We start from the raw sequence: 13,703 nt of genomic DNA, 5'->3' as shown, positions 1-13,703 counted from the left end.
AATCATTCACTATCATGCCAAATTTACCGTAAATACAATCAACTTATATACATGCTCCTCACCAATCACTTGTATTTCTACAAGCTCAAGCACACTTTTAACAAGAAAAATAAATGAATAAGTATAAAAAATACAATTTCCCATGTTACCCCCCACACTTTAGATAGAACATTGTCCCTAATGTGCAACCCTTAAATAGTTAAGGAATGAAGTTACCCAACTGATCATGACATTATCGTATTCTTATGGTGGGTACTTCATTTTTCATTTGAAACTCGTACATGTAGTGTTTCCTTCATGTGACATTCCTGCATAAATAATTCAAAAATAGAAACAGAAATAAAAATATATATAACTATTGTTACTCCTACTCCTAAAACAATGAAATAAAAATTATCTTATTTAATTTTTTTTACAATCCCGAAAATTTAAATGTTTGTCAATCATCAAAATGGGACAATAGACCCCCCTCATTGTATCTTTCCCTCGGCCTGAGACATGACCTCTAGAGGAGCCTCTACCCGATGAATGTGTCTGTCGAGTTGGGCTACGAATGACTGGCCCTCTTTTCGTAGATTGTTTAGGCTAGAATGTCGCCTCATAGTCGTCCTTCTCCTCCTGAGAGTCACATTCTGTAGCTTCTTCCTCCTCTTCACTTCCTTCCTCGTCCTCACTTCCTTTCTCCTGTGGTGTGTAAATTCTTGAAAAACCAGGCTTATCTCATGTATCCATCTTATCATCCACTCTGCGTTCGGGTTGTTGCTTCCGTCTAACCCTTTCTGAGATGTTGATTTTGTTTTCTATTTTAGTGAATGTGGGACATTCATCTTCCCCTTTCTCCATTTGTTCCAATCCTTTATTTGCTTTCTTTGAAGTGTTGTATATTGTGTGTATAATGAATCTCCTATGAAACTTTTGGATGGCTTCATGATTTGTTCCGTGGTTGTCATTGGAACTCTAAACTTTTTACACAAGGCCGTCACAAAATGAGGAAAGAACACCCCAACTTTCTGGCCATTAATGAACCGCTTCATGTAATGATAGATCAATGTCCTGACGCATACATTTTTCTTATGCAAAATAGCATATAAAAAAAACCACTCGAAAAGTATTAACATTAGAAACGTTCAAAGCAAAAGCAATTCAAGTGCATAAAAAATGCATACACATTTTCACAATAAGAAACATAATTGCTTGGTTAAAAGAAGTGGGAATATTAGTGCGTGAATGATGTTTCTATTCACCCCTACCTTTTGTTAGATAGTTTATAATATTATCCATATTAATATCCTTAAAATACTCTAGATCACTATTTTCAATAAAAATGTTTTATAATACGAAGCATTATAAAACTCACAAATCTCTCTAGGGGTGAAAGTACATTTACTCCCCGTACAGGCATTTTCTTCCTATAGATCCTCAACAAGGCAATAAAATCATGTACTGTCGAGACTATAGCAGGGTCTTTAGGGGTTACACAAAAACATTTCCACCTATGGTATTGGATGAATGACCAAATTTCCTTGCACAAGATCATCGATGATTCAAAGCCCCTCTATTGTACAAACATCTTTCCTTGAAGTTCTAAGAAAAAAATTCAACATTCGGGTTTGGAAATTTTGAAGGGTTCGTAGCCACCAGTGTCTCTTGTTTGTTAGTTCTTCTAGATTTTCTAGGAGGCATTTTCAATATCTAGAAAAACCAACCATAATCAATATATTTCCAAGAAAATAAGAAACAATACAATGGAATAGTAAAAACCTAATTGCAACGCTTAACCTTGCTTGAGAACTATTGATTCCTTGTGACGATTCATTGCAAGTTCCTCTTTGATGTAGTGCTTTTGTCCCTACACAAAGTAAAGTACAAGAAAAGGGAAGAAAAAAATTGCAGCAAAAGAGAAAAAAAAGAAAAGAGGGTTTTGGAGTTGAGGGGTTTGGGAGGTTTTAGAGTTAGAAAGTGTTTAGGATTAGTTTAAAAGTGTTTTGGTGTTAAAAATATGGATGTTTTTAGGTTAAAAATTGAGTGAAATGAGAGTTAAAAATGATGGGTTGTGTGGTGAGGCAAGTCGGCTTGACCCTGCCAAAAATTGTAGCGATGTCAGGACATAGGGGTTCCATGTCGCGACACCCCTGGCAAACTACCGATGTCACGACTTCAAGGTTCAATGTCACAACACACTTTAAAATATTTAGATTTTGGGCTACTGCATACTTTTTTGCGACATAGATGTGTCATGTTGTGACATCGCACTAAGTTGCTCGATTCCTCGAACCTATTATCTGGGTTATGACACGGAGATTCCGTGTTGCGACACTAACTCTGTTTTGGCCTTTCCTCTTGGATTTCAAAGTGTTTGGAATAACGTATCTTTAAACAGTTGAAATAAATTTAGTTCCTAAGACACTCGTATGTCTTTTAAAATACAATAATATACAAAAATTTAACTCAATTTAAAAAGATATTAGCTATTGCTATCAGATTCATCTGTCATCTTCCTCAGTTGATATATGTACTGGGTTGTCGGTACACCTCGTTGCACAGCGAAAAAATTATTTCGGTGATCATCAACCTTGGATCCATGTACGAGGAATGAGTCGGGTTGAAATAGGGTTAAAGATATTACAATATAAAAACTCGTAAATAATGTTGTTGGTTTGATCCCTTTGCGTGATGTCCATCCAAGTCGTAACAAAGTATCTCAGCCTCTACGCAGTCCAACTAATCAAAACACGAACAACAGAACTCTTTAAACATTTTAGAGAGACTCAAAAAATTTTTGGCTACTAGACCTAGTTTTGTTTTTTTTTTCAACCCCCTTTTATAATACAGGATTATACTCCTTTTATTAATATCATGTATACTAAAAATGAAATAATTCCCCTTTTACTTTTCAGAGAAAATCATGGAAGATATTGAAATTATACTCTTTTAAAAAGAATACTAGCTTCCATAAATATTAACTCTGGAAAGAAGTTGTGAATCATATCCACAAAGTAATACTGGCTGTTAGGCGATACTGTTCTCCAGGAAATGCTGTCTGCCGGGCAATACTGTCCGCCAAGCGAAACTGTTCTCTAGACGATGTTGTCCGCTGGAGGATGTTGTTCGCCAGGCGAAACTATTTTCTAGGTGATTCTTATCCTCCAATGATAAGAATCTGCCATAGTTGTATGTAGGAGGGTATACACTTATTCTTTTGGCGTAAAATCTGTTCGTTTTAACCATAGGGTGTGACTCTGTAGGTTCTTGTAACATTGGTAGTAATACTAGAACATTTCTAATGTTACAAGAAATGAAAGACATCTAGCAATGCATCATTCCTACCTAAGTTACAAGAAGTCATGGTTCGACATAACCTTTCTGTGATAAACTTTTTCATGTATCTTATCCTTTTATCCATTATATCTAGATTGGACACAAGTCATGTTATAATCACACTTGTAAAGTATAATATCATATTTCATGATATTTTAAGTAGACAACATTAAACAAATTAGTGTGATATCTCATATAAACTTATTTGAGCATGACCATGCAATTCTTGTCTTACTTCACCAAGTGACCTAAGATATTACTCTTATTATCTAGGAGGGATAAATCTTATCTTCATCAATCCCACTACATGGATTATGACATATCCAACATCAGTCTTTATAGTTCTACTTGTTACAGTAGACATTTGACTATATCAAAATATACAACTCACAATGTTGGAACAATGATGATCTCAAGTTTAAGGATCATATACATAGTTATCAGTATGAGTAATGTTTGTAACTATTACATAGTTTGAGAATCGTATCCAAGGGAGGATGAATTAAACCAAAATATATTTCTACAATAATAAGTATAAATAGTAGTAATTAAAATGTATATTACGATGAATAATTAAATAGAGAACCAATGGCAACTAAATTAACTGATTTAAATAAACATAAAATAATTAAACACTGAAATCAGAATAACAAGTAGAAGATTAACTAATTTCAATGGTCGTAATTAACTTCAGAATTAGGTTTTAGCTGGAATTAACTACTAACTAACTACTATTACCTCTAGCCTCTTCTAATTAATTAATCGAAAAGTACTCGCTTATGTCTCGAACTCACTTTCCCTACCGAGATAAACTATGATTTACTCAAAAACTTATCTCTCAACCTCATTTATCCTAGATTACTTCCTAAGGTCTTCACTTCTAGGGTATAAGCACATATAATTTATTACCAGTTAATTCATTTATGGAAACCTAATCCATCTATTAACTACTCTCACATCCACTCGTTAATCTTCCTAGAGATTTAGTCTCTCATCGATCTAGATTCCATAACTATTAGGTTTAATTTAAACACGCAAAAGAAAAGAATAAATTAAATAAGAGAAGGGTAAGAATTTGCTCAATCAATGTAATCGAATGTGCTTGAAGTTGCCTAAACTTGTAATCGTTAACTAATCTTCGATGTTTGAATAAGAATAATGAAATAAAACTAAATACTTCAATGGAAAAGACTAAGGTTCAAATCGAACCTAGTCGAAAAGAACAAAGAATTTTTGGAATTGAAATAACAACGTAATAAAAACCTTAATCTACTACTATGGCCCCTAATCGGCCTCTCCTAGCTTAGGAATAGCCTTCCTATTTATAGAGATGTTTAGAACCCCTAACAAGGTTAATTGGAAGCCCTAATCTCGGAATATATCAATTGTATGGATGATTTTAGCCTTCCCGGTGCTTGCTCTCCACGTTTAGTCATGTGTTACGACACACTAGGCATGCATCATTGATGAAGAATGAGACGGATGAATGCAGAAACGGATCATAAACTTTTTCAAAGTCACGAATTTATCCTAGATCTATAGACGAACGTAAACTGAAACAAGAAACAACGAAAACATATTAGTTGTCACAAAGGAAAGTCAAAAAAAAGATGAACCGGCTGGTAAAGAGTCCAAAAGAGAACAAATTAGGGTTTCTTGGATGGAAAGAAATCATCCTTGGACCTCAAGAAAATGCCCCAACCAGATATGGAAAAACAAAACACAAACATATTTGTTAGAAGTGATTTTAAAGACAAAAGCAAATTGTTTTGTGCAAGAATGTTTGAAACAACAAGAAAAGATTAAAACTCCTAATTTTTGATGTGTTTCTTGATGGAACAAGATAGGAGAACGTCTTTCTTGAAGCAACTTTAACCTAGATCGAAAATCAATAAAATAAGCAAGCCAAAATAGCAAGAACTAACTTAAATCAACAAGAAACGATAAATTAAGGATAGAAAATAGAAGATGACGTCTTAAGAATCCTTGGAAACATTAAGAATCCACAAATCGTTTTAGTGGCTCTAATTCCCAATCCAAGAAAGAGATCTTGGCAAGAAAAAGCTTGAAGATGATTCCCACAACTTGAAAGATTGTTAAAACAACTTCTAAAAGAAAAACTCAAAGAAAATTATTATTAACTCAAAAAAACATAAATCAATTGTGTATGTATAAGGGAGAATGTTCATGCTACTTATAGGACACCAAAATAAGTTTTCCTAACCCTAATGGAATAACTAACATGACAACTCATCAATTAATAAATAATAATAATTCTAAGTGTGGACTTTTAATGGGAATTCGGCCAAATAAATTAAATGGGCTCCTTGGGCTGAATTCTTACATGATCCACCTATTAAAATAAAATTGGACCTATAGTTTAAATATTTTACAATTTGGATCACTTTGACAATTTGGCTTGATATTCAATTAAATTACTTTCCAAACTTCAGGATGGGCTTGTAGACATCTTAATGGGCCATTTATTCAAGAATTTGGTCTTGTGATCTGCTTGCTCTCAAAATTGGCTCGTTCGAGCTCGTACATGAATCCAATGCGCCTTGGCTACAAGACTCGGTTTCTTGGACCAAGATTTCCAAAATTTGAAATATTGATTTTCTTGATTCTTGAAATTGTGTGAAATAGCAAAATTAGAGCAAGATTCAATTTTTTTATTTTCTTTGAAACAAGAAAATGAATCTTGATTTTCTTTTTCAGTCCTGTGCGCCTCTAGGGCCTTGGTAACAAAGTCTTGGTTGGTCTCGTTCAATCTTGCTCGAATTTGTTTGGCCTTCGACCTCATTATTAAGCCTTAAGGTAATGTAGGCCCATCACATCCATGGGTCTGAAATTGGGTCTTGAGACTTGCATCAGTCATGACACGAAATTGACATATGGCAACTGGTCTTCCGGCTTCATGTGTTTCATCTCAAGAACTTGTGCTCCACTAGGGTGTCGTCCATGAGGTTCTTGTGTGCTATATAATCATCATGCACACTCAATTAGACACATTAGAACTACCTAATGCCCAAATTGGCCTAATAGGTCAATAAAAATCAATTTATTCGTAAAAACACTTATTTTTATACTTAAGTTACTAGTGTTGAAAATAACATAATTAATCCTAAAATGCTTAGAAAACAAGCCCTTAAAGCACTTAAGTGTACCAAAACTACCACTTCATTTTGTGGCAGGTCAAATGCCCCCACGCTTAAGTTTTTTCTGCTTCTCAAGCAAACAAATAGAAAAATAACACAGAAACGAAAAAAATGAAAAATAAACATTCACGCAAAAGAAAATGTACTTGAGCTGGCTTGGTACACGAGAACAAATCGAAGCATTAACACTAGAAAGAATTGCCTAAATATATAGTTCTAGCTAGAAAATTAAACAACTTACAATTATTCATAATCCAACCAAGTAGTTCATAATATTACAAAGCAAACAAGCAAAAGAAAATTAAACATAGAATTCCATCAAAATGTGCATGCGAATATAGCATTTATGAGTGAAGAATCTATTCAATTCAAAATTTTCCTACTTAGCTTATTTTTATTCATGCTTTGAACTCTAATGTAGTATTTATAAGCATAAGAACATACGAGTTTTTGTGCCAATATGAGTGAGATTCTTCTCAATTTCTCATATTTTTTTTATTACACTATGAACATTCCACACTCTTTTGGCTTCTACTCGTTTTATGCTTTTATCACACTCGCAATGTTTTTAACTCTGACAATGCTTTTTTCCCCACAATTCATTTTAAATTAAGCATATGCTTATAAAAATTATATTTATTATGATGCACCATTTTAGTAACTATGAATTTATTGGGTGAGTATTTTAATTTAATCATCCTAAAATTCAACAAGCGTAATTGCTTATTTGTATCTACATTTATCACTTGATACATTTAATTTCCTTTTCCTATTCACAGTTTAATAAATTGAACTAATTAGTCTAAATATAAATAACAAAAATTATTTATTTTAGGCTAAATTTTAATTTAAACAATCATCATAGGTACATGCTCCCAATCAATCACTTGTATTTCTACAAGATCAAGCACAAACAAAGTACACAATAATAAAAAATTTTAACTACTAAAATAAACTAAAAATGAAACAAAACAAAACAAATCAAAATTTGAAATTTTTCTATGTCACCCCCACACACATACACTTTAGTCGGCACATTGTCTCTAATGTGCAAATAAAAATGAAGGAAAGACATTACCCAATAATCATGAAAAGTCCTCGAAATTCGGTGGGTGGTCTCTTCCTTGTAAATGAAGCTCGAAAATTGTATTGCCGAACAACAATAGTAAAGATCCTACATAAGAAAAATACAATTGCCACCTACCTAATAAATTAAAACTATCTAATCCTAAAAATTAAAATTGTCCAACCCAAACAAAATAAAATATCCAAGTCTTACAAAAATAATAATAAATAAGTTCTAAATTTTCTTTAAAAAATGTTCTGATTTAGATGGAATTGATGGTCGTATATGCCTTTTCTTCCAGGTCTTCTTCTACTTCTTCGGGGTCTTCCACCTCTTCTTCTGGATCCTCTTCTTCCTCATTTTTGCTAGTCTTGTCCTTGCCTTGGTATTTAATAGCCGAAAATTGTGGTACCCGTAAGTCATTTTTCTTGGCGTGATCTTCATAAATTGGTCCCACCTCTTGCATCCAACGAATTATCCATTATGTATTAGTTAATTCAGTCGCACCTTGGTTTTGCTTGCTCGGCTTATCCCGCTTGCGCTTCCGATCTTTTCCATGGTGCTCCACACTAGGTTGTTTTATTGGATTTGTTGTTGGTTGCAAGACACGTCCCGAACATCCTACCGTTGCCTTCGCTCGCTTGCACAATTCTGTTACAAGATGGGGGAAGAATATTTCAACCTTTGTTTTTCAGACATAGCGAATCATGCTCCAGTATATCCATGTCCCAACACAGATTCTTTCTTACTGCATGATAGCATATAAAAGGGTGGTTTGAAAAGTATCAATGTTAGAAATATCTACTGTAGGGAAAATTTGACTGCTGATGAATTGTAACCACATCGCTTTTGGTGATAACTCCACTTGCCAGAACGAAGTCAAGTAATACGTCCCTAAATGGCGTTTCCATTCCTTGCTTCCATCAGTTGTGACTTCAATAATTTTGTCCATGTCAACATTCTGGAAAATTTTTGAGCCAGTTCCTTACCCAAAATTGTACAAATAAAAAGGGACCTTATAATATTTTGAAATCTCTGGCAAGGAAACGAAAATTTCTTTGCCCCAAACTGTTATTCGTGACCACAATGCATCACCCGATCATTCCAGATCAGCTTCTTTCAAAGCAATATAGAACTCTTGAACAAGTATGTTTTAGAGCTCTATTGAGCATCAATATAATCCCTTCCATTTGTAGTAATGGATTATTTCCCAAGTTTTTTTGTTTAACGAGAACACGGATTCAAATCCTCTTTCTTAAAGGGGTGTCTTCCTTTCTATCTCCTTAAGGTAACGTTCGAACTCGATCTCCTTTGCTCTTATTTCAATGAAGTTATTGGAGCTTGACTCATAATCGAGAATATGGTTTCACATGGTTTTGAGGAGGAAAGTTATGTGAATTTAGCGATACAATCAAGGAAGAAGTTACTTAGGTGGCTTTGGATGTCTGCTGTTGTTCTACACGTTTTTATAAAGAGTTTTAGGGAATCCATGTCATGTGAATCTTAGGAAATCTCAAAAGATTACGTTTCAACTAAAAAAAGGAAGTTGGTTTATTCACTAGGTGTGTCACGACACAACACCTTGGTTTGCTCTTCTTTGTGGTTTTATTTTGGTGTATCGCAACACAAGCCTTGTATGTCGTGACATGACTCCGATATCTCCAATTCTTGTGTTTCGAGGTTGTATGTCGCAACATGGGGGTTCCTATGTTGCGACCCAACTTGGAACACATCTGTTTTCCTCACTCGGGTCTATTCTACGCCTTCAGATTGTCTATGGTTGTTTTTGAACAACTTCTTATCTTATTTCTTTCTTCTCGAACACCTTATTCCTACTAAATCTCAACGTAAACAGTTAAAAACAAAAATCTAATGTATGAAATAGAAAAATAACATTAATTAAAGAAATAATTTACATTGTTTACAAGTCTAATTAATTTTATGATGGTTTAATTATGTGTTACTACCGGAATCGTCTGGTAGTTCATTTGATTTTACCATCATCTTTTCTCGTCTTTGTCAGTCGTCCTCCTCTGCCGAATAAAGTTTGTTTCCACCAAGATCTCTCCATATGTTGTGTGTCCTCAGATTGGGCTCACCTGTACTTACATGACTATGCACATACCTTCAATCAAGGTTGTTAGGGGTTGAGTCAAATTGGAAAAAATATTCCTCCCCTATTAATTCCTCACTTTGGGAATCATGGTCGCATTTCGACACTTCTATTTCATCATCGAATTTCATTATCCATTCATTTTTTTCGAGGTCGATGGTCAATTTAGAGGTGGCCAGAAATGGCCTTCCCAACCTAATGGGAATTTCTCGATCCTCTTCAGAATTAAGAACTACAAAATCTATCAGTATTGTGAAGCTCTTCACTTTGACTAATACACCTTCTGACACACTTTTTGGCTATGCTAGAGATCTATCAGCTAGTTGTAATGTTATCGAATTATTTTTTTAGATCCCCTAATCCTAGCTTCTAGTAAATAGATAGGGGCATTAAGTTAATATTGGCACCTAAATCACAGAGGGCCTTATTGAAATGCATATCGCCTATTTCTACTGGGATCGTAAAACTATTAAGATCTTTTAATTTATGAGGTATCTTCTTCATAATAATATCACTACATGCAGTGTCAATGTCGATTTGTTCACCCTTTTTCAATTTTTTACGCCCAGTCATAATTTCCTTGAGGTACTTGGCATATTTTAGAATTTTATCAATAAGTTCCAAAATGAGCAAATTAAGATTGAGGGATTTAAACAAGTTGAGGAAGCTTACAAAGTCCGCTTCATCCCTCTTTTTTTTATCATCTGACCTCGAAGGGAGTGGTACTTTTATTGTGCTCAATTTTGAGGTTACCAGTTTAGCTATAGGTTCAACCATTTCTTCTATTGGCCCTTCAGGTGTGGTTTCTCCTAGGGGCTTATCAACAACTTTAGTTGATTTCTCCTCTTCATGTATGGGTGCTTTTGGGTTGTTAAGTTGTTTACCCAATCGTGATCGTATTGACCTATTCCTTCCCATGTCTCCGAGGATTGTTCTTCATGTTATTAGGGATACCTTGACCATTTTTTTTTTTTTGTAACAAACTCTTCATCTATCTCATCTACTCCTTCCTAGAATTCATATCTGCATTCATAGCTTGCATAGCCCCCTCAGTCCAATTAAATTTTTTACCACATGTAGCATGGTCGTATCTGTAGATCTTTCTTGCGATCTTTGCATAGAGGGTGGTTGGTATGGAAGATTCGGTCTATTCTGCACTTGATTTTCTCCTACTTGATTACCTCCCACTCGAGGTTCGAATGATCCTTCCAATCGAGGTTATAGGTGTTTGAATAGGGGTTTCGTGCCCTATTGGCAATATATCTAACATCTTCCGGTTGGTTTTCTATGTACGGCTCTACCCTTTTAGGTTTGGTGGTCGTCTCCAACTGATTCAGCTTCTCCAAAATTTTTTGAAATTTGTCTTCTTTGATGACTGTTTTCACGGTTGGAGGTTTTGGTTTGTAAGTGAATCTCTCATTTGGCCACATATACAAGTTCATTTCCATAACGTTTATAATTTGATATGCTCTCTCATATGTGTGTCCTCTGATTTTTCTATCTATACTAGCCTTTATGTTACCATCTACACGGTTGTAAAAATATTTGGGTCTGGAGCCATTCTTACAGTCCATGATAGGGACACTTTCATATCATCGATCTGAATCGCTCTCATGCCTTGTACAATGTTTCTCCTTTGAATTGTTTAAAATTTGCAATATCACGTCGAAGCTAAATTGTTCGACTTATAGGGATATTTTATGGAGAAAGTTTTCCACTAGTTCATCCCATGTCGTGATTGAGCCTGGTTCCAGTGAATCTAACCATTCGACCGCACTATTTCATAATGAGAATGGAAATAACTGAAGGCGAACAACATCATCGGTCACTCCATTGTATTTAAAGGTGTCGCACAGTTGAAGGAATCGCTTCAAATGTTGATTCAGATCCTTCATATTTCCTTTGAATTGCAACGTGTTTTGGATCATCTGGATTGTAGACGTCTTTATCTCAAAATTATTGGCATTAATCACCAGTATTTAAATACTTCCCCGCACAACATCCAATGTTGGTAGTGCGAACTCGCGTAATGTTCGTTGAGCCATTAGTAACTCTCTACGAATTTTCTCTTTTCGTTAAGGTGGATCATCAAACATCGGATTTTCCCAAGGTAGATCAATTACTACAACTGGATTTTCCCGAGGTAGACGCCTTAGAGGTTGCTCCGGATCAGGGTACGACTCGACTAGAATGTTCTCGCTTCGAGTCAAACACTAAGACCTAACATAGAAAAGGAAATAAATGACAAGAATTATAAAATAAAATAAAATAAACCATATCTATAAATTTTAATTTTCCTATTTATTTTATTGGTTATGAAAATTAATTTTTTTATTTAATATCGAAACCTCCTCAGTAACGGCACCAAAAACTTGACACCTCTAAACGTGTTATAGTTTAGAGTATAAATATATTAAATTAAAATTGCGGTGTCCGCAAGTGCACAAGTCAAATTATAATATAGTTGTGTTATAACAAAACACTGGTAAGTATTCCAAGGATCGTACCCAAGGGAGGATGAATTAAACCAAAAATATATTTTTACAATAACAAATATAAATAGTAATAATTAAAATAAATATTAGAATGAACAATTAAATAGACAACCAATGGAAACTAAATTAATTGAATTAAATAAACAAAAATAATAATCAAACAATGAAATGAAAATAACAAGCAGAAGATTAACTCGTTTCAGTGTCATAATTAACTTCATAATTAGATTTTAGCTAGAATTAACTACTAACCAGTATTACCTCTCAGTGTCTACTAATTAATTAATCGACAATACTCACTTATCTCTTGACCTCACTTTTCCTACCGAGATAAACTATGATTTACTCGGTAAACTTATCTCTCGACCTCGTTTATCCTAGATTACTTCCTAGGGTCGTCACTCCTAGAGTTTAAGCACACATAATTTATCACTAGTTAATTCCTCTCGAAAAACCTGATCCATCTATTAACTACTCTTACATCCACTCGTTCATCTTCCTAAAGATTTAGCCTCTCATCGATCTAGATGTCATAACTCTTAGGTTTAATTTAAACATGCAAAAGAACACAAATAAACTAAATAAGAAATAGGTGAGAATTTGCTCAATCGATGTAATCAGATGTGCTTGATGTTGCGTAAACTCGTAATCGTTAACCGATATTCAATGTTTGAATAAGAATAATGAAATAAAACTAAATACTTCAATATAAAAGACTTAGGCTCAAACTGAACCTAGCCAAAAAGAACAAAGAGTTTTTGGAATTGAAATAACAACATAATAGAAACATAAATCTACTACTACGGCTCCTAATCGGCCTCTTCTAGCTTAGGAATAGCCTTCCTATTTATAGAGACATTGAGAACCCTTTACTAGGTCAATTGGAATCCCTAATCTCGGAATATATCAATTGTACAAACAATTTTAGCCTTCCCAGTGCTTGCTCTCCATGACATCAACATATGGCAATTGATCTTCTGGCTTCACGTGTTGCGTCTTGAGAACTCGTGCTCCACTCGAGTGTCATCCATGAGGCTCTTGGGCCGCTAAATAATCATCCTAGACACTCAATTTGACACATTAGAACTACCTAAAGCCCGAATTGGCATAATAGGTCAATAAACATCAATTTATGCATAAAAACGCTTATTTTTATACTTAAGCTACTAGTATTGAAAATAACATAATTAATCTTAAAATGCCTAGAAAACAAGCCCTTAAAGTGCCGAAATGTACCAAAACTACTACCTCATTTGGTGGTAGGTCACCTATATATTTTTGAATCTCACACAATTGTGACCTCTGCATCGATGCAGCTCATACCCGCCAGTTGGAACCTTCTGCAAACCTCCAACACCCCCCAATATATAATGTCGATTTAGATACAACAACTTTGTAGTCCCGATACTCTCATGCTATACTTCTTAATGTCAAACACACATTCCTTATTCTTTGGAATTATTGACCAATAGCCAAATCTTCTAATTCAGGATCTAGTGTTTGTAACACCCCTTACCCAAGACTGTTTGTCGGATTCAAGCATGAGGCGTTAC

The 13,703-nt window shown here is 34.5% G+C and overlaps 1 protein-coding gene across 1 annotated transcript; it reads right to left on the bottom strand.

Moving 5' to 3' along the window:
• Positions 1–585: 585 nt before the first annotated feature.
• Positions 586–10,573, bottom strand: LOC105786950 (uncharacterized). Its single transcript, XM_012613420.1, has 4 exons — positions 10,409–10,573; positions 8,050–8,224; positions 7,832–8,001; positions 586–684 (listed from the first exon to the last, which is right to left on the bottom strand). Exons 1-4 carry the CDS (start codon positions 10,571–10,573, stop codon positions 586–588), a joined length of 609 nt encoding a protein of 202 aa, XP_012468874.1.
• Between the last annotated feature and the right edge of the window lie 3,130 nt (positions 10,574–13,703).

This window comes from Gossypium raimondii, chromosome 1 (genome assembly GCF_025698545.1).
Source record: "Gossypium raimondii isolate GPD5lz chromosome 1, ASM2569854v1, whole genome shotgun sequence".
Lineage (NCBI taxonomy): Eukaryota > Viridiplantae > Streptophyta > Magnoliopsida > Malvales > Malvaceae > Gossypium > Gossypium raimondii.
Note: the sequence above shows the minus strand (reverse complement) of the source record. Positions and strands in the feature narration are given on the sequence as shown.